Source organism: Rhipicephalus microplus, chromosome 4, assembly GCF_043290135.1.
Source record: "Rhipicephalus microplus isolate Deutch F79 chromosome 4, USDA_Rmic, whole genome shotgun sequence".
Taxonomy (NCBI): Eukaryota; Metazoa; Arthropoda; class Arachnida; order Ixodida; family Ixodidae; genus Rhipicephalus; species Rhipicephalus microplus.
The window spans coordinates 58,529,625-58,550,415 of record NC_134703.1 but is presented as its reverse complement, the minus strand read 5'-3'; the positions used below and the strand labels follow the sequence as shown (position 1 = coordinate 58,550,415).

Sequence of the window (20,791 nt, the reverse complement as noted above, 5' to 3'; positions counted from 1 at the left end):
CTTGGCTGACTTGCGAGTACGTTTTTTTTTCCGAAGGACAGCATCGCTGGATAAGGTGATCTTTTTATTCAGATAGCGAGGGTGATAGAAGCGTGGCGACCGGAGCAACCAACTTCCAAGGGCTGCACTTCGTTACGATTTAGTTACACTCGTTCTTCCCTTTCCTTAAGGGCGGGTAGGGGGAAAAGGTGTGGCTTTGTCGTTACAAATTGTTAAAATCAGAATATAATTCTTCCTTCCCATATCATCATTGTCAAAATCAGCCTAATTACGCCCGCTGCAAGACAAGGGCATCTCCCATGTTCCGCCAGTACACTTGGTCGTGTTCTTGCTGCTGCCACTTTATTTTCGTAAGCTTGCTTATGTAATTTCCCACCTAACTTTCTGTCTTCCTTTCACCCACTTGCCTTCTCTTGAAATCCAGTCTGTGATCCTTAATGAACAGTGGTTATCTTGCCTTTACGATACGTGCTCTACCCATGATTTTTTTTTTATTTCAGCTATCATGTCCTTAAAACCCATTTGTTTCCCGATACATTCTGCCCTCTTCTTGTCCCTTAGGGTTACACCTATCACTTTCTTTTCCGTTGCTCGCTGCGTCGTCCTGAACTTAAGTAGAATCCTCTTTGGAAACCTCCAGGTTTTTGGTTCGTAGGTAAGTACCGGTAAGACGCAGCTGTTATATACCTTCCTTATGAAGAATAGTGGCAATCTACCATTCATGATTTGAGAATGCTTGCCGAATGTGCTCCACTCCATTCTTATGCTTCTAGTTACTGCCATCTCGTGGTTCGGCTCCGTGTTTACTACCTGTCCTAAGTAGACGTACTCTTTTGAAATGTTCCATCCCTGTTTGTCTTCGTGTTGTCCCGTTCTTTGATGTAAGTAGGCATGACTAAATGTTGTCTTCACAAGATTGCATTACCTTATATAGAAGCAATTTCGTGCATTAGTGTCATCTACTGGTATGAACTGAAGCTTAACGCTGCTCGGGCAATAATGGGGCATTCGACTAGGCCAAATACGGTAATTATTACAGCCGGATTCCCTTTTTCTTGTAAATCGGGGCCTGTAGCGAACTGTATCGTAACTTTAAAGCAACCAACAAGAAGTACAGGCGAAGTCATGGCTTTGGAAGATTCGCACAATCAGAAACTTTATTACAGGAGTTCGAAATTTACATAAATGACAAAATTTCTGTTTCACAATCGGCAGTATACATTGAAGCGGTATAGGCATTCTTCGTAGCAATCTGCTTGTTCACTGTGTTTTTAGTTTGTTGATCGGCTAATGATGTAAATTTGCCGAAGTCATTGCTTTAGCTATAAGCATCCGGGAACTTTCATCAAATCACCTGGCGAATACAGAGTACATCCTCCCTGGCATACTGTGCCATCACCTTGCCCCTCCGTCCTCAAATGTTACGCAGAAACATTTGAGCCTTAAAATTTTTAGCACAAACATGTTGCAATGTAGTACCTAAGAAAAGATTTAATTGTAATAAAAAGTTCTTGGGACGTGGGCTGTCACTAGATCGAGCGTTTCCGTAAGCGGACTTGCCTTTTTGAAGGCTGCAATCTTGAAGAAAGCAAGTCGACTTCTCTAAACGTTAACTTTAGCGACTCCCCGCGTTCTGAGGATTTTTCAACCATACGTGTAATAGGCGAGATTCACTACTATGCATACTCCCCTTAATGCTAAGCCAGATTCACTTCCTCATTAAATGTCTAAGACGTTGGTAAAATCGTTTATTCCCAGTGTGCTTCGCCCCACGAAGCAGTGGTACAAACCAAACGCACATTTGGCTAAGTGTTTTCTCTCTCTTCTGACGAAGACGAACATGTCCACAAACGCTCGCACAGGTTAAAACAGGTGTCATTTGGGCACACTTGCAGCTTCACACCATAGCGCAGAGATCACCTCCATAAAAAGCTACGTTGACTTCTACAGCTGCCGAGTAGCTTTGCTTCCGATGTGCTCCTGGCATATGTTGGTCCAAAACAAGTCCCAGTCTGTGTTCGGTGCTGTGCCTCCATAGTTTGCAGGAAGTATGCTTTGAGGAATGTCGGCGTAGAGCTGATCAATGTGTTTCCCATGGAACGTTATCTGTAAAGACAAAAATAAACCGCATTAGATTTCACTGCCTGTGCTTCCAATGAGCTGATCGGAATAAGGCCCCTGGTTTGATGCACTACAGCCCATATCATCATAATATTGTGATAGCAACTATATACACAGTCTCTACGGGTTTTTTGCTGTCGGTGTCGCCGTCATGTCACACATAAAATCTAAATTGAGAAGATTCGCCAGTGCGTCATACGTTCTTCCCTCGGACCCCTTTCGCTCCCTTGTCAGGCAGCTTCCAAAGTGGTTCTGGTTGCTTAAATCAGAAATGCTGTTCTCTTTTCTGAGGGACACGCTCACAGCCCGAACATCGTTTAATTCTTCACCGTGCGTGAGTCCAACATAGCAGCAGCTTCAACGGCACGTTCAACATAACAACAGCTTGAGGAGTCCCAGGACCTCCACTGCTGGGGGGCGCCCGTTTGTTATGATATTTAGGCGGGCGTTCAAAGCGACCCAATACTGTTCTCAATTGACGACGCTAGCATTATTTATACGATGCATTCGGTCATTTACGATTCCCTTTCGGCTTACCAGACACAAAGATACAAATTACTGTAAGGAAGTTGCAAACAAAACTTTCGCTCTCAAGGGCCCTTCATATTCTTGAACACGTCAGACACTCCTCAAGAACTAACCACAACGAGACAATGCGGTTGCCTAAATGTATCTACGACATTCATAAAATATTTGTTTTTCCGTCATCAATGGCATACTGGAATAGTCTATTATTATATGTGGTTAACTGTGAAACGGTAGAATCTTTTGGTCAAGAAATCAGCGGTATTTTTTTTTCTAATTAGTGTATTGCGTTTTTGTATTGTACTCGCATGTGATCTAAACACTGTATCTTTGAAACTGTTGAGAACATGCCATTCAGCATTTAACTGTCCCTTTAAAACTTGTTCGTCGCTTCCGACAGAATTCTAACAATTTTATGCCCGACATGCACTCCTGCTTATACCAAGCAAATCTGCAGTACATTGAAATAAATAAACAAATAAATAAATAAAGATTACCACTCTTGCGTGATCCACGGCTTTAGGAAAAAGACAGCTCAAAATTTTATTTGTTCTTCTGAGCTGTTAGCTCAAAATTACATTTGCAAGAACTTTACTGTAGACACATTGCATGCAGAAGTACTGAAATCATAACCATTCATCATTGTATTGCAATTTACTTGCAGCTTGGAGACCAAACAAGTGAAAAAATTGTGCTCATTTCATTTGAGTTGATTTCGATTATTAAAAATCACAGTATTTAGCATTGAATAATATACCATATATTGTTTTTTTTGCTACAAATTTGGCGCTATAGATTGAGTTGGCGGAACTGGTTACTTTTCGCTTCAGTTTTGGCTCTTTTTCAAACCTGCCTATCAGAAACCCTGCTATAGTGCCCAAACCTGAAACCGGGCAAGTAGGTAAGGGTGTTTCTATACTACACTATAGCATTGTGGGATATATATATATATATATATATTATATATATATATATATATATATATATATATATATATATATATATATATATATATATATATATATATATATATATATATATATATATATATATATATATATATATATATATATATATATATATATATATATATATATATTGCATAACTGTTGCTTATGTATTAAGTGCACCGATGACGAGTAGCCGAATTTACATAATTTTTGTGGTGCCTAGTGGTGCCTACCCGTTTCATGGTGGGCCGTGACTACACGACACACCATGACGACATGACGCGCCGACAGATGACGCGCCGAAGTACCCGAAAGGTACTTCGAAACTTATGACAAGAATACGACACACTATATACACGATACTTCTGAAGCAAGCACACTGTCATTTAAAAGTGTCATCGATGCACTTCATAGTATTTCCTCTTTAAAAAAAGAAAGTCCATGAGATAGGGTCAAACATGAAAAGGTAGTCACCGATTTGATTGTTTCGTCCTTCATGAACGGTCGCATAAGCGCGAACAAGAGACTGAAGGCCGATGGCTGTCGGATCACGTGAGCTTCATTTGGTATTAGTGGTGCGCAGTTCTGTAAAAAAAAGGAACGAAAAGGAAACTGAAATATCGACGATCGCAGGGATAAATAATGGGAAATTGTGATATCTGCAATTTAATGCATCAATTGCGCGGTGACGCTTTTAAATAGCAGAGAGAGCCATTTGCGTAACGTGCATTGAATGCAATAGCCATTATTCTCCGTTGAACAACACTCCTTTTATACAAGCCCTCTAAAAAATACCTCAGAAGTAGCAAGCTTTTGCGTGAAATGAAGCACCACAAACCCTCAGCCTCTATAAAAATGAATTCCGAGCATCAGAGGACCCTGAAAAGTTTAGCAATACTTTTCAGGAATCAGACCCGGTTTCATTCTGCTCAGCTACTGACTGCGTCCTGACGATCGCCTCATGACACAATCATGGCGCAAGGTGGTGGTGGCGGTAGAAATTTATTTAGAACCGGCAAGTTGTCGGTCTGTCCTATGCCACCTGTGTGCTCGTCCTAGGGGCTAGCTTTTTCACTGTTACCAGGACGGACGGAGGACCCCATTTGTGTCTCGAAAGTTGTGAGCTAGACAAAGCATAATAATGCAAACTTTCTCCATTCCCGCAGCATTATCTAGGTAGCTGCCTACTGCTTGCATAGACGGACCAGGAATTAATACTATTACTGGGCAGTTCTTTCTGGTCTGGACAAAGAGACAGCAAAATTGAAGTGTTTAAAGCAATAAATGATCTAAGGGCACCCTCGGACTCCAGAGCTCAACCGCCATCACTCACTAGAAATATCTGTACCACTGGTTTCATTTTCACAACAAAATTCGCCAAATTACTTATTGTTAGGTCTCTACTGTGAACACTTCGGCTATTTCGTCTAGGAATAAATATAATTAAAAAGGCCCTGCAGCACCTTTTCGAGTAATCGTCGAATGGCTTCATCAAAGAAGCTTATTGCCTCTCGAATCGACTGCCGTAAAAAATTTTCAGAATCCATCAAGTACGAGCAAGGTAACGGGCATTTTTCGTTTGCTGCAAGCGCTTTTTCTTTTCTTTTCGTACTAGTGAGCGAGCCGAAATAACATTCCGATAAGACCTCCTGGTGTTCTGTATGACAGAAATGCCGCCATGAAGCGTCAAAACGCACGTTAACTTTTGTCATTCCCTAACTTTTTTAAGAGCGTTTTTTTAAAGAAAATGGCAGCATATCCACGGAGTGAATGGTGGAGAGTGGGGCGAAGCATTCGTCCGTCCATGCGTCCGTCTGTGTGACCGTTCATGCGTCAGTTTGTGCGCTCGTCCCTGCGTTCTTTCATGCATCCGCCCCTGCGTCCGTTCATGCGTCCATCCATGCATCTGTTTGTGTGTCCGTTCGTTCGTCTATTCAACACTCCAAGTCCCACCATCTCGCATCTTTTTATCATATATTCCCCATGTAGAAGCACCGCCATCCAGCGGACATTCCAAGGACTAAACGAGAGGTGGCACACGCACACTTTCTTACGGCCTGCGCTTTGGGTCCACTTCCCACCTTTAACCACCTCGAGTTCATGGTATATTCTAGTTCACTGTATTCATGGCACTGCGACCAAACGCTCGCTAAACCTTTCGAAAACCAAGGAGGTTACGCCCAGCGAGTATAACGTAGCAACCTTTCCCTGTCAGATAGGGCTCAATTTACATGCCAATGGCTGCTAATGAGAAATGAGAGACAGGAGAATTCGGCTTTTACTTTCTTACGGCTTGCCCTTCGTATCTACTTCTCATTTTTAACCACCTTGAGTTCATTCATGGTATATACAAGTTCATTGTATTCATGGCACTGCGGCTCAACGCTCGCTAAACCTTTCTAAAGCTAAGGAGGTTACACCCAGCGAGTATAATGTAGCATCCCTTTCTTGTCCGATAGTGCTCATCGTACATGCCAATGGCTGCTAATGGGGATCGCAGCGTGCGCGTTGACTAAAAGCTGAATGCTCATGTCTCTCATTCCCCATTAGCAGTCATTGGCATGTACATTGAGCACTATTTTTTATTGTTAAACAACGCACAGAAGAAATCTCTCACTGGCACCACCTTGGAGGTCAAGTGTTATACCTATTTCGGGTATGTGCCACTGGTGGTTACATACGAGGGACGCCCAAGCCACGTTATAAGGAGCTTCGCCCCTAAAACACGGAGAAAGGAGGATGACAACTGGCCAATAAGATTCGTCCATTCTTCAGCACGCATCCTGATCATGAACACTATTCTTTTTTTTTTCTTCGAACGCGTGGCTTTCAGTGTGATCGCAAGGAAGCGCCCAGGCACATGACCACATCCCGCGGTGGTTACTAAGCGGCCCACGATGCTCAAATCAGCCAATGGCTGTCGACTTTGCTCTTACGACACCATTTGTCGAGAGAAGGGGGGAACGGTTTCTAGCTCACTTTGAGAATTATTTGTAAATACCAGACCACGTCCTGCGCTATAATGTTTGGCTCGCGTGTTCTCAGGAGCATCGGCTACCGATCAGCAGCGTTTTCTGATCATACTGAAAAAACGTTTTGCAGCACCTTTTTAAAGAGGTAAGCCAACGATGTCTGAAAATGGAAATCCAGTCAATATAACATTGTATGGCGTTTTATTACCTGCAGGTAATACAGGTACTCCTTGGTGACACCGATGTCGAAGTGGCGCATCTTGCCGAAGGACCAACCTTCGAAATCGCTCACTAAAGCGACGCCCGCCGTCTGAGCCGCTGGATGCATGGACGCGTACTCGAGGCACATCACCACCGCTTGCGTCATCTGCAAATGGCTGACGTTGGACGGTTCCCAGCTGCCTGCAGGTCAGTCCAATTCAGTGAACGCCGTTATTATCTTTTGTAGTGATTCGATGATTTACTTGTCATAGTAAATATTTAGGTGAACGAACCGTGACAAACATATTTCTCTCTTTTTCAATACCCTATTCTCCAACCCCAGTGCAGGGTGCATACCGAAAGCTACCTTCTGGTTAACCTCCTTCCCTTCCTCCTAATCTTTTTGTCTCTCTAGTTTTAATCATTATTGAAATGTTCTGTGTGCCATTTCGATTATTTTATACCCTTCAGTAATATTTTTACGGACATATATATGGCAAACATATGTATTGAAAACAAATAGCGTCTACGCGAACTACCCCTTCCCCCTGTCCGACCTTCACTCTTTCTTATATATATATATATATATATATATATATATATATATATATATATATATATATATATATATAGTATGCGCAATGATAACTAAGTCAAGCGCGTGAACCATGGCATCCGACACTTGTCAGCCGAAAACTGCCCTGTCGTTATCTAGCAGAGTAATAGGATGCCAGGCCGCATGCATGTATTATGACACCCACCCACCACAGGTGTGTAGAACGCACTCCATAATCTGCTCTGAGATAATGGGCACTCTGCTCAGGAAAAGAAGCAAGCACTTCCTGGAAAGACAGCCGTCGATAACAGTGGGCCCTATCGGTGAGGTCTCGTGCTATATCCTTCAGACAGACAGCAATTGACGTTGATAGAAATCATGCCATGGGAAGAAAGGCATTGTTTCGTCTTTGTGATAATTGCGCGACAATATCGAACAATGTCAACTAGAACTTCTACTCATACATTACATAGCCTGAAGGTCGGGTCACCTTGATACTGCTTTGGCTTATCAGAAGTGTTTATATGTTCATATGCCACTATGTGTTTCGTCTCTTTCTACATCACTACCACACCTTGGTCAGCGAGAACACATAATCAGATCCCCTTTTTTAACAGCAAAGATGTCTTAAGCAGGCGGTAATGTCGACACTGCCCCAAAGCTGTCATCAGCTTGAACGGGTATGGAGTGGTGTGTAGTGGAATATGCCTACAGAACTTGGGCAAATTCTGTGGGCATATTGGTTATGATAGATGCCGTATTTATTTTCGCCACCTAAGGTTCATCGACCAAGTGGGCACGAAGCGCTGTGATACGAAGAACTCTGAGCCTCGTCGCCGTCGATCTTGTGAAGTGGCAGGTCTTGGATTACGTTGCTGTGGCTTTTATAGCGAAAGCTGTTTATGAGTAGGAGATAGGAAAAACCATTCGGCATTGGTGTCACGAGTGATCTTAATTGGCTGTGCTATGAGTTACGTTATTCTCAGCGCCATACCCTAGCAAACGCGCCATCAGCTGCTGTTTGAGTGACGTCGTCCATCTCGTCGCAGCCACGACTCTAAGCGTACGCGCATCAGTAGGGCTTCTACATAGGTAAGCCACGGATCCTACGAACTTCCAAACAGCGGACAACTTTAGAAGAGAGCCGACAGTGCGAACGTAAGAGAGCTCGCAATCGCCGAGCCAATGCTGCAGTCGTGTCACAAAAACAGGCCTGGAAGGCCGAACGGCGGCACCATCTTTGTGTTGATGATCCGGCGACCGCCCAAGGTGCGCTAAATCGTGAACCGGAATGCAAGCGCCGGTGGCGAGTGGATCCTGCAAAAGACGCCGTCGAGTTAGCTAGCGATGTCATACGATTGGAACAACGACGCGCTGAAGAAGCGGCGTCGCAGGCACAACGGCGTGAACGTGATGATTGTGAACGTGATTAAAATCTCCAGACGGCCTCTGCAAGAAATGCACCGCTTCTCGAAGCCGAACTGTTGACGTGCGCTTCAGATCCTAAGCAGACATTCAAAAAAAATGTTCGTTGCCTAGAAGCTGTGACGGCCACACCTATAAAACAACCTTCCATTTCATTACACCTCGGTCCACTATGGTGGTATAGTAGTTACGGTGCTTGGCTGTTGAACCGAAGGTTGCGGGTTTGATCCCAGCTTAGGCGGTCGCATTGCACGTTAAAAAAACATTAGACGGTCAAATTCTCTGGAACACTTCACTATGGCGCCCCACAGAATTATATCATGGTTTTGGTGCGCAAATTCCTCCAAATTTATCTTTGCACTACACCTCCATTGTATTTCTCGCCGTGATTCCAAACACGCGTCAGATAACGGAACCACGTTGCTTCTGCATGGTTTGTGTAACGCAGTACTGCTTTGCTTCACTCATTCGTTTACCAACAGGTATGACAACCCCTTTCGCAATGACATGTTTCATCGCTTTGCGAAAGAACCAAGGCATTTACATTTGCGTAGGAAACACGCCACAGAACAAACAATAAGAAATCACCACGTGTTTCAGTGGTGTACAAGCAGAGTGTTATAAGTAAGTAAGGCTCTTTGACTGTGCACTGGTTAATTATTATGCGTTGTGGATGTTATCTTCTCACGTCGTTCTGTTTTTCTTTGTGTTTTAATAAGGCACTCTTTGTTTTCACATCCCACGGTGACTTTGCAAAACCATGTGCTTTAGAAAACAGCGCACGAGGACCCGCGATCAGCGGAAAAATTATTGGGACGAGCTACTAATCATATAGCTCCATCTAATGTAAATGGCTTTGTAAATGTTAGCTTCACGCCAACTGAAGAAAGCTAAAAAAAATTGGCCCCGTATCTGCATGTTACACTGCAAATGTCGAAAGACGATAGTCTTGTGTCTGGAGAGAGTGAACAAAACGTTTATTTAATGTTCTGTGCAAGAAAATCGGTGATTGGTATTCCGGAGGCGCTGCATTAGAGTGCCTCGAGCGTGCAACGGAGGCGAACGAGCGCATCAAGTCACGTCACACGTGAGACATAAGCGCTATCTGGCAGTTTTCTTAGAAAAAAAAGCGCGCGCGCCCTGCGCGCCCGTCTCGGAAGTGATAAGGTGTAGAACGCAAGGCGACGGATAGGTGCCACCACCGTGCCGTCTTACCAAAGCGTTCGAAACACTTGCCTTTTCGTGCAAGCGTTGCATGGTCAGCACAACGTGATAAACGCTACGGTCCTTATCGTTACTTATGTATGCCTTTTCTAGTAAGAGACACGCATACAGAATATTGACGTGTTGTTATGGTACCTCAGATATGCACGATAATTGCTTTTTAATTTACAATCACACAAGTATGAACGCTGAATCTTAGAGTAACATTTGGTGGGCGCTGCAGGTGGGTTCGGCCATTTGGAGTATCGTTTGGTCAATTTGGTGCCGTTTAAGCAACCATAAAGGGCGGACAAACAAACAAATATACAGACAGACAGACAGAGAGAGAGAGAGACAGACAGACAGACAGACAGACAGACAGACAGACAGACAGACAGACAGACCAAAATTTTTGCCTCGAAGGTCCTCAAGAAAGACTATCGTCTTTAAAAAAAAGAAAAGGCCTAAGAGGCGTAAAGCGAATCGAAGACGTGGCATGGAAGAGTGTCCCAGTATAAGGTAGCCTTTACCGGACTTAGCCATGGTAACCTCCCCGCCTTTCTTTCATTTTTATTCTCTCTCGGTGTATACTGTATTGAGAAGCTAGCATAGAGATTGATACCTGTGGTGTCCTTTGTGCCAATAGAGTCTACAGTGTGGCGGCACCAGTTTTCCGTGAACGCGCGCAGCAGTACGTTTGTCACTGGTTTTAAGCACGAGGTTCTTTACACGTGATTCCGGAAATTCGCTACGCTGCACGCGAGAAATAACCTAATTCAAGAAATATATCCCGGTACAAGAACGACGACGTGAGAAGGCCTCTATCAAATAGCTATGTCAATGATTTGGGTCACTTCCACGTTTTATGTTCGCCTTTTTCACTTGTACTCAAAGATGTCCTTATCAGCTTATTTTTATGAAGCTAAACTGCTACGTCAACGCAGCATTGCAGAGCGAACCAAATATCGCCACAACTGCTTGTGCCAAGAGCCAATCCACGTCAACTACACGTCTTCTCGGATAATTAAAAAGCCCGTCTCACGCGCGGTTGCTTCCAGGCAAACCCACGATGTGTATCTCTAACTTGGCGAGTGTTTCGTTCTTGTCACCTCTCTACTAACACGTGTCGCTGAATAAAGGAATATGTGTCGGTGAAAGCAGCTGTGCGCATGCAGACAGCCTTTGCAGGTACCGTGGCCTCTGACTACACCACTGAGACGAGAATAACGAAAGATGGGGCAGAGAGGAAAGAATGAAATAACGAATAAATGCGCTGACGCGTATGTGTTGGTGCCCCTTTGGCTATGCACCATAGCCAAAGCGAATTTCTTAATAAACGGTACCGGCGTTATATGCAATAGATTGCAGTAAATGCGGTAGATTATGCGGTAGAGTTATGCGATGTGGTATCGTGCACAAATCTTCCATACGAAACTGGAATAACTTCATGGTACCCGTAAATTTTTTTGGAACATATACTTATTTCGTACATAATTTTCATATATTTAATAAATGTTAGCGATGCCAAAGCGCTCCAAAAGTATGTAGACACGCATTAGGTGTCACGGGAGTTTTCCGCGTAGCAGCCATATCTAAGAACTTCGACCTGATCTGCCAAACTGATTCGCGTATGAGTTATCAATCAGCTGCACTTGCGTGACTGGTGAAGCTGCGCACGAATATTGAGTAAGCATGGAAAAGATAAAAATGAAACTTTATGCGCGCACAGCGCACGCGTACTGTAGGGAAGGCAAGCTTCAACCGAGCACGCCCCCACCGCCCCTTGTCTATTGAGTGTTGTAGAAAAAGAGCTTTGGAAGGAAAAACAAGAAACAGAGAAATTCAACAAAAATGATACTGACAGCGATGACGTGCTTCCCACAGCGTCCCGCATTCTGTCTCTGCCTTTCCAGATACAAAGGTGCAAGATGAACTATGTTTAGAATATGCCATATAAGGGTTCATCCACTGCTATTGTCAAAAACCTGCAAGGTAATAACCATACACTTTATACAAATAAAGTACTGGCCTCTACTGAGTAAAGTTACGGGGCAGACCTGCAAGGCGCCGCCCCTTAGATGATCAGGGGGGAAGGGGGAGGGGGCTACCACACTACCCCACTCTTTTAATTTCTCTGCGCACATACATGTGGCTCACAGTATTGACTGCAAAAGAGAGAGAGAAAGGAACAGGAGACAAGGGAAAGGATAAAAAGTCGACCAGGCTGGCCACTATTAGCTGCTTTGCACTACGGAAAAGAAAAAAACGGACTGAAACATGAGAAGAAAGTTGAGAAGATAAGTTCGTATACCTCCAACTGGCACACACAAACAATGTGTTGTATTTTGTACATCTTGTCACAAAGGTTTGCGTAGGTTGGAGCGTCTGAATTACAGCACATGAATAGCTTTTTTACAGTGAGTATTAAAAGAAACGTGAACCGTGCGGCATCTACATTCTGTGCTGTCTCGCTTTTTTTTATGCGGTTGTACCCCCGATGATGATAAAAAGCCACTATAGACACATACAACAACTATTCTAGCATCTTTGTATTTCGACCGAAGTCAAGAAGTAATGAAAACAGTGCATCACACAGTTCGTGCTTCTCTCCTTCTCCACTGTTCATCAAGACCTAATTCCAAACTATCCTCTTATGTTAAGAGATTGTCGTATAAATATCTTAACGCTGCCCGAAGGGTGTGCTTCTCGTAAATCATGACAATACCCTAAATCTAAGGTGATTGGTATTCTGAAGGCGCTGCATTAGAGTGCCTCGAGCGTGCAACGGAGGCGAACGAGCGCATCAAGTCACGTCACACGTGAGACATAAGCGCTATCATGACAATACCCTAAATCATGACAATACCCTAAATCTATCTCATATTTAGAACTTACCTTAATTTAAGATACTGTCTTTCGGCAGAAACAGGGACGAAACTTTGTTTTTTTTTATCAATCAATGTCTGTTTGGTTTTCAGCAGCTTCAAAGGAAAATTTCTGACATTGTTGTCTTCAGTCACTAATTTTTTGCAGCATAAATCAAAGGCACTACCAGTGCCGCATTTATTCAAAACACTACTCGTGCCTATGCGTAAAACCAAAAAGCAGTTCATTTCAACACCCGCTTACCAATTTTGTAGAATACTACAGGCTTTCCATGGGTGTTCCTTTGTGGCAAAACCGTGATGTAATCTCTCGTCAGCTTGCGCAACTTCTCCGGATCTTTGAGGCCTTCGAATATCCTCGGTGAAGAAGCACGCATTTCGCAGTACTTTCTCAGCGATTTCAGCGACGAGTCGACGTCATACTTGCACAGTCGCAGGAAACGCAGCAAGTCCGCAGAGTCGGACGGGGCCTCGAGCTGTGGCTCATCTGCGCGAAGCCAGAAAAGCAGGAAGCCCAACGTTCGATTATTGTTGACATGAACATTATTTCTAAGAAAAACGTATATTTGCATTGTGATATAGATAAGCAGCTCATTTATAGTTTCCGACGGCCAGTAAAATATTTGTTATTAATTGATTTTATTTGCATACACGTATACACAAGCACACAGAGGAAAGGAGGAGAGAGTGAGCAGTCAACTGCCACCTGGAGGGGCACGACGCCTGCTGAATCTTTCGGGGTGAGAGAAGAGGAAAGAAAGATAGGAGGAGAGACACAAGAAAGGGAAGCAAACAAATGCTAAATATATGGATTCGTGCAAGACAAGGTTTACAATCTCCAGTTAGGCGAACGTTTACAAGACAGAGTTTCCAGTTACCGCTTGCGGAATGTTTCAATGAACTTGAAAGGTATGCAATTATATTTCAACCATCATTCCATTAGTCCGGGTTCGACCACGTTAAATTCGTGAAAGTGGCTTCAGTTGTCCCGCACAGTCTTGGGGATGTTCCACGACTGTGCAATATTTCATTATTCGTATGATTTGCCTTGATGATTGGTATTATTCTAGCAGTATTCTTCGTAGTAATTATAAATATTCGTTTTTATCATCAATTTTTGCACCTGTCACATTGAATTCATTAGTTTACAGAGACGCAAGAGTGAAATGTTTCTACACTCGTTGGACACTATGCACCTTAGTTTTTGCCAAGCTGCCTTATCGATAATCAGCAGCTTCTGAGCAGAAAAACAACCCAGTGACACTATATTTAGGATGATCATCCCTTTTGTCGTCAATACTATTCAGCCTGGAGAAGTATAGTTTGCGATAAGATGAACGGCGCTGACGGTGCTGACAGTTAGGGAATGAACGGCAATAGCCATAGAAATAGGAGTATGGTAGTATACATGGCGAAGCAAAATGCTGCCCCCGATATTTTGTATATACAAAATTAAAAAAAGGTATAAAATCAAGAGGAGATCAAGAGGCTACACAGCTCATGTAATTAACATGCAGAGTTACTCGACCTTTAATACATTATTTTGTTGTTGTTGCTGCTGTCATTGATTAATAAAACAAATGCCAAGTGAAGGCAAGTATACTGTCGATAATGACCGAGCGGAATAGCTGGAAGAAATAAGGCTGGAAAATGTTTATATCAAAACTAGAATCAGGTGTATCCGTGACAGGGTAATGCAGAACAACGAGTTTAATCATGATGACCACTGCCCAAAATGCCTTAATGTATAAACGCTACGCCTGTTTACCGCAAAACTGGAAGGTGCATATTTAACAATAACTATCACTCAAGCTTGTGGAACATTTCAGTGAACTTGAAAGGTATGCGATTGCGTTGACAATACAAATGTATGTCCTTATGCCCTTACGCTGATCTCAATATGCCATAGGCATTGCTGGTGGAGGGCACGCCTGTACAAGCTTGCAAAGTGTTGCGAGAGAGGATCAGAAGAAAAAGAAGATCGCTATGGTCTTCGAGTCATCATAAGTGAATGCGTATGGAACCTTGCGAGTGTTTTTAATCCGATTGGCAACGTTTCATCGCGGAGCACCTTCTTTCATCCAAGCGCGTAAGTCTTCTCCTGAAACAAACTATACAGCAGCCCCACCCCCACCTCCCCTACTGTCCGTACTTATTATGTTTTCTTGAACTTAACTGCATGTCTCGCTAGAGCGAGCAGACATAAGAAAAAGGTGGGGCAAAACCGCCAACATTCTACATGCCTTAATACAGCCGGTAAAGGCTTAAATAGTAAGTGCGACACGTTCAACAAGTGAGAATTTGAACTAAATGTGCAGCGCCAGCCACCTCTTGTTTTGTTCTTTTTTTTTATAAACATAAAGTGTAGAAGCAAGCCTACCAGATTCATTTGACAAGCTATTCAAGCCCTATATATTGCGTGAGAATCCGATGTGGAGATTCGGTGTATAAGTGGTATTCTAAGTATTATTCAAAACACGGGGCCACATGTCGGATTCCTGCCTTGCTTTTACCTTTGCACCTTCATGGGGTGAAAAGCGAAACGACTCGTATACGTGCACTCCAAGCGAAGACACGTGGACGAAAAGTGACCCTTAGCCGTCCACTGTCGACGTCCATGAAATAGCCACACCGCACAGTCTAGTGGTGCGCAAGCATCTTTGAAACATTTGCTGAGATCGCTGCTGACGATTACGCCTGTTCTCCGTTTAGCATTTTCTCAAAGACTCACACTTACATAAATAACGATTTAAAAAATTGGGAGCCTGAAATGTATTGCGCATCATCGGACACGTACAGAAAAAACGTTCTTAGGCCCTTCTAAATAATCTCACTCGACATCCTTGAGAGCCGCATTGAGTATGCGTGTCTGGAGGAAACATTTCAATGGTGGGGAAATTTCATTTGTGCGCTGCGAGAGCATGACAGCCCAACGTCTTTCTATATGTCGAGCGCGTCAAGAAAGTGCATCCAAAATCTTAAAATGTCAAGGATCTACGGTGCCTCTTCGATGCCTTCGCAATTATTTTTTCTGTAGCCGCTTAAGAAAGCAAAAGACATACTCGGGACCGTAATTAGGAATGTTAAATTAACTAACGTTCCAATTTGTGGATTGAGATGGTTACGGGAAATAAAATAAATGAAATTCTTCGTTTGAAGAACCGATTCCGGCTTTGAGATACAAAAGCAGTCTCTAGTAATTATTGTGTTGCAATGAGATTCAACCAAAGTGAATGGTGAAACCTAAACCTAAACGATGAGTGCACGAAGCAAGGTCTCTGTGCCCAGATTTGGGTGCACGTAAAGAACCCCAGGTGGTCAAAATTTCCGGAGCTCTCCACTACGGCGTCTCTCATAATCATATGGTGGTTTCGGGACGTTAAAACCTGCATATCAATCAATCAATCGAGTGCACGAAGCAGACGACGAGAATGACGTCACTTCTAAAGAAAACGATTGCAGAGGTCTAGTTCTGCCGCGTTGGTGAACGTATCTGCGCAATACATGCTATAAATTCAAGTGCAGCCCGCACACCCACTCAGTGAAGTCGGTTGATTGTTGATATAGCACCGCTCACACATTCCGGACGTCTCAGAGGAATATAGCAGCTGCACAATTCCGCATGTCGGTTTCGGGTTCTTTCGTGAATTTGGATGATTTTCATTGCTTTGAAATTATAACTGAAGCCCGCCTTTTCGAAATCTCAAAGCTGCGATAGATACTTCGCGTGAAGGATTTCGGTTCTGCCATTTGACAATACTTGCCTAACTCCTAAAATTGAAAAGTTAATTAATTTTTCTTTCTCAAATACAGTACGAAATGATTCCTTCAGCCACCTTAATATGCTTGCGGCTACCAGAGTAGTAATTGTCAACTCATCTAACAAATATTGCCTTTCCGTGAATTTCTATAATTTTGAACACGTTTCTTGAAACACGGTATATATAGCGATCTTTGAACTGTGTTGAATAACCGTAGCATTACAATACAATTGCTAAATTATGAGCAGAAACGACATCGTCATTTTTTTTCGTCAGGGCTGTCTGCGATACTCCACAGCCACGCCACGCAACAGTTGTTGTCTTAAACTGAATTCACTATGATTGTGTATTTGACATTACCTATTACACTTCTTCAGGATAGCCTAGAATCGTGGATTTCAAGGCTGTACACGAGCTGTACTCTGCGGGTATGTTGTATTTTATAGTTTTGGACTGCAGGTATTCCCTGGTTCCCATTTTAAAGCCCCGCTTCCATTCCTTCTCCTTACGCTAACCGGGACGTGTTTTACCAACAACCACATTTCAATCATTTTCCAATCATCTTCAGTTGGACGGTTCGCCATCCAAGCTACATTCCGCTTGTATTATCTGTGCGATCACGGGATGCTTTAAATTGTGACACCCTATACTATCATCATTATTATCAGCTTATTCAGCGTCCACTACAGGACGAAAGCCTACCCCCGTTATCTTTAATGTACTCTATCCCGTGTGATTTTTTTTCATTGTGTGGCTGCCAACAACGTATCTCGTTCCTCCGTCTATATATAGCTACCGTTCTCAATTCGTTTTCCTTTTCCTTAATGTCCATACCATCCCTGATTATGGCCGATTGTACATTCAATTCATTATGTCTCCTGCTCAGGCCTACTTCTTTTGCCTAATGTCAATTACAATAGCGAACACCTGTTGGTTCTCTGAGCTATTCTTTATTATTATTGTAATTATTATTATTATTATTATTATTATTATTATTATTATTATTATTATTATTATTATTATTATTATTATTATTATTATTATTATTATTATTATTATTATTATTATTATTAAATTGTTGCTGTTGTTGTTGTTGATGTTGTTGTTGTTGTTGTTGTTGTTGTTGTTGTTGTTGTTGTTGTTGTTGTTGTTGTTGTTGTTGTTGTTGTTGTTGTTGTTGTTGTTGTTGTTGTTGTTGTTGTTGTTGTTGTTGTTGTTGTTGTTGTTGTTGCATAGACTTGCCCTTAAGGCATAATATTTTTTGCGTGTATGCGTATTGAATGTGCGCCGTTAGGCCGGTGTTGTGTATGAAGTAGTGTTTTGTGGAATGTGTTGCCATGTATCCATCGGTTGTAACTGGTTGTGTCGCTGTGGCGTAGGCCGACTTGAAGGATGTGATGGGAACGTTCCGGCTGCAAACCTTGACATGTCCATATAAGGAGGTCTGCATCTACTTGCATCACTGGTACAATACGGACACGTATCACCAACTGATAAATGTGACTAGTTACATGATGATATAACGGTTGGTGTAAGGTCATCTCTGCCCGAAGCCTCCTAAGCACAACTTCCTCCGCCCGAGTAAGGTGAGGGGAGAGAGAGCAGACACACGGTGGGATAAGAGCACGTGTATCCGGCCGATTATTTTCACGGGCATGGAGTGAGTTTAAGGGCTGGCTGGGCCATTCTGATGTATTTCGATATCTCAGTGTTGTGCTCATCATTCGCCGTTCCACCAGGCGCCGAGTAGTCTCCTTAACATCATTGTAGTTTCTTTGTTATCTTGCATACGTTACCCACTTCTGTAATAGCTGTTAGTATATAATGATTTTTTTCCCACTTTTTGCTTTGGAACATCACAGCCCTCGTTATTTTTCACTTTGAAACTTTACTATGTTCCTACTCTCTTACGACTTTCCCACTTATAGAGCAACCTTCAAGTCTATATTAAAAAAAAATAACATGTTTTCTTTAGTCTTCTTAACTTAACTTTAGCAGCGCAAGCGATTTCCACCTACCAGAATATCTCGTTTTGCGAGAATTACAGGTGTTTGGCGGTCATATATAGCAATTTCATGAAAATATTATTTGTTTAAAAAACATCTTGTCTTTTTCGCGCTCTTTTGTTGTTGTTGTTGTTGTTGTTTTCGCTCGTGAACACGAACTAACCAGTCCGAATGCGTATCTTTCTGCAATCCAGTTTATAATCGATACACCGGGTACCTCGAAAACATATGTAGCTTTATGCATGCTTGTTACGTCGTACACAACAACAGGTGCGTTGATCAAGGAAGCGTCCCCATCTCCACGAATTGTTTTCCCGAATACGCGTTGCATTGAATCGCGACGGTATACACCACCTCATTCTCCATGAGCAAATTCTTCCGCCAAAGCTGCGTGCGTTTCCTCGAGAAGACCACTTATCTGTTCATCCATCTGAGTTAACTATGATTGCTTACGGGTACTTTATTTTTTTTGTACTACACTTTCCGCTTTTTCTTACCTTAAAAAATTATGGTGTTGCTTTACCTATAGTGAACTTAGACAGAGTGAAAACAGAACGCTGAGATCGTTGGATAATTGAACAATTCTGCGATGATAACCAGCCCCCCCCCTACCCCCAAACAGTATTTGACCCGGATAGTTTGCGTGATGTGGTGAGAGAAACGCGTTTTCGGTGCGGTAGGCGGAGCCGGATGGAGGAACAAGCTGGGGCGGTGTCTTACAAGAGCAAGGTATAGTATCAACTGCTTAATAAAGAAAAAAGTGCCGTATAAAGGAACACGTCCCTAATATAAGAACATTTGCAGGATGTCAAGTATTTCTATTTTCGCATCTGTGTTAACATCGTGGAAACGTTGCGTGCCACTGTTTTTATAAATTTTATACGAAACCGCGGACATGTATCGAGGTTATTAAAACGCACTTGTGCTAGTCGGTTGATCATTACGGCATATAGCAGCGCACACTTGGTGAAACGACCAACACGAGAAAAAAGTTGAGGTTGAGCGTTTGTGTTGTTCTTTGTTTCCACTTTGGTATCTTCGTGCGGCGCGCGCTGCCATGAATGTGCCGTAGTGAGGTTAGTAAACAAAGCTCATTCAAACGAGCACCCGTTACCTTTCAGCAGTTTTCTGAGTTGGGCGAGGGACTCTTGGGCGACGTCGTCCACGGGTATCTCCTCGCCGCTGAGCCACTTTCGACAATGGCGTTCTTCGCGCGCAATCTCCTCGTCGCGGGACATATCACGCGTCCGGGAACGGGCAGCTGTTCACAGCAGCTGTGTGCTGGCGGCGACTTCGCGGGACACCCGACACACAATCGAGGCAGGCTCCAGATATTGGACGCAAGCCGGAAGGCGATTGTACGCGTCGCTCTTCACGCACGTCGGAACAGGTCCGTCCTCCCCCCGAGAGCAGCGCCGAAGGTCAACCGAACAACGCCGTTGAATTCAAAGCGCAGAGAGTACACGTGCGATTATTTTTATAGACCGACGTCACTCATTAGACGTTGTACTTTAAAACAAGCGAACTTCGCGCGCTTAACACTATAAAAAAAAGAATAGTGGGGCGAGTACGAGTTTCTGCTCATCTGTCTGGTACTGTGACTCGCGGTACAATTGAGCCAGCAGGCAATCCTTCTTTCACTCTTATGATTGGCAAAGAGCGAGAGTAACGAGAAGGGAAGGTGGAGCAGAGAGGTGATTTTGAGAGAAAGAGTGGTGTGCAAGTTGAGAGTTGTCGCCATCACCGCTTCCAACCGAAGCTTTTGACGCATCATCTTACACAATGTTGGACATTGGGCAAGGCGACTTTTTCTTTGTTTTTTTTGTCTTTCTTTGTGAGAGAGTGCGGACGTACATTCGCAAGTGCAAACGTTTGTAGCGCGGATGTCACGTATGGCTGGTCGCCTGACCCTCAAAATAACGCATTGGAGCGTTTTATTTTCTTGTCTTTTTTTATACAGTTGGCGAAAGGTGCGTCTTATCAGTGGCATGGCGTCCGCGAAGCAATGACAAGCTTGCTTGATGCGAACCAATTGTTAAGTGCTGGAGAAATAATTTCGATCATGTCCTGCGGTCAAAACCTATTCTAAAGAACAAGGGTTTTAGAACAAGAACACGTAGGGTGTCACATTATAAACTCGAGGTTGCGGGTTCGATTCCCTGCGACTGCCGCCACATTTTGTGGAC

General features: G+C 43.2%; 2 protein-coding genes across 2 annotated transcripts in view; both read right to left on the bottom strand.

Moving 5' to 3' along the window:
- The window catches only part of LOC119172009 (uncharacterized), a 247,083-nt gene that overhangs the window by 71,558 nt on the left and 154,734 nt on the right, over nt 1-20,791 (bottom strand). The window lies entirely within an intron of this gene.
- LOC142814283 (alpha-tocopherol transfer protein-like) lies at nt 1,131-20,176 on the bottom strand. Its single transcript, XM_075892823.1, has 5 exons — nt 19,720-20,176; nt 13,083-13,325; nt 6,777-6,970; nt 4,071-4,181; nt 1,131-2,106 (listed from the first exon to the last, which is right to left on the bottom strand). The coding sequence occupies exons 1-5, from the start codon at nt 19,841-19,843 to the stop codon at nt 1,945-1,947; spliced, it is 834 nt and encodes a 277-aa protein (XP_075748938.1). The 5' UTR covers nt 19,844-20,176; the 3' UTR covers nt 1,131-1,944.

What these genes read in the sequence shown, in the direction of transcription:
- LOC142814283 (XM_075892823.1), bottom strand. Translation starts at nt 19,843, where the DNA reads ATGTCCCGCGACGAGGAGATTGCGCGCGAAGAACGCCATTGTCGAAAG. An exon ending in AGTACCTGTATTACCTGCAG is followed by an intron (nt 4,182 to 6,776) that starts GTAATAAAACGC and finishes TTTTTTTTACAG; the next exon opens with AACTGCGCACCACTAATACC. An exon ending in AGGACGAAACAATCAAATCG is followed by an intron (nt 2,107 to 4,070) that starts GTGACTACCTTT and finishes TTGTCTTTACAG; the next exon opens with ATAACGTTCCATGGGAAACA.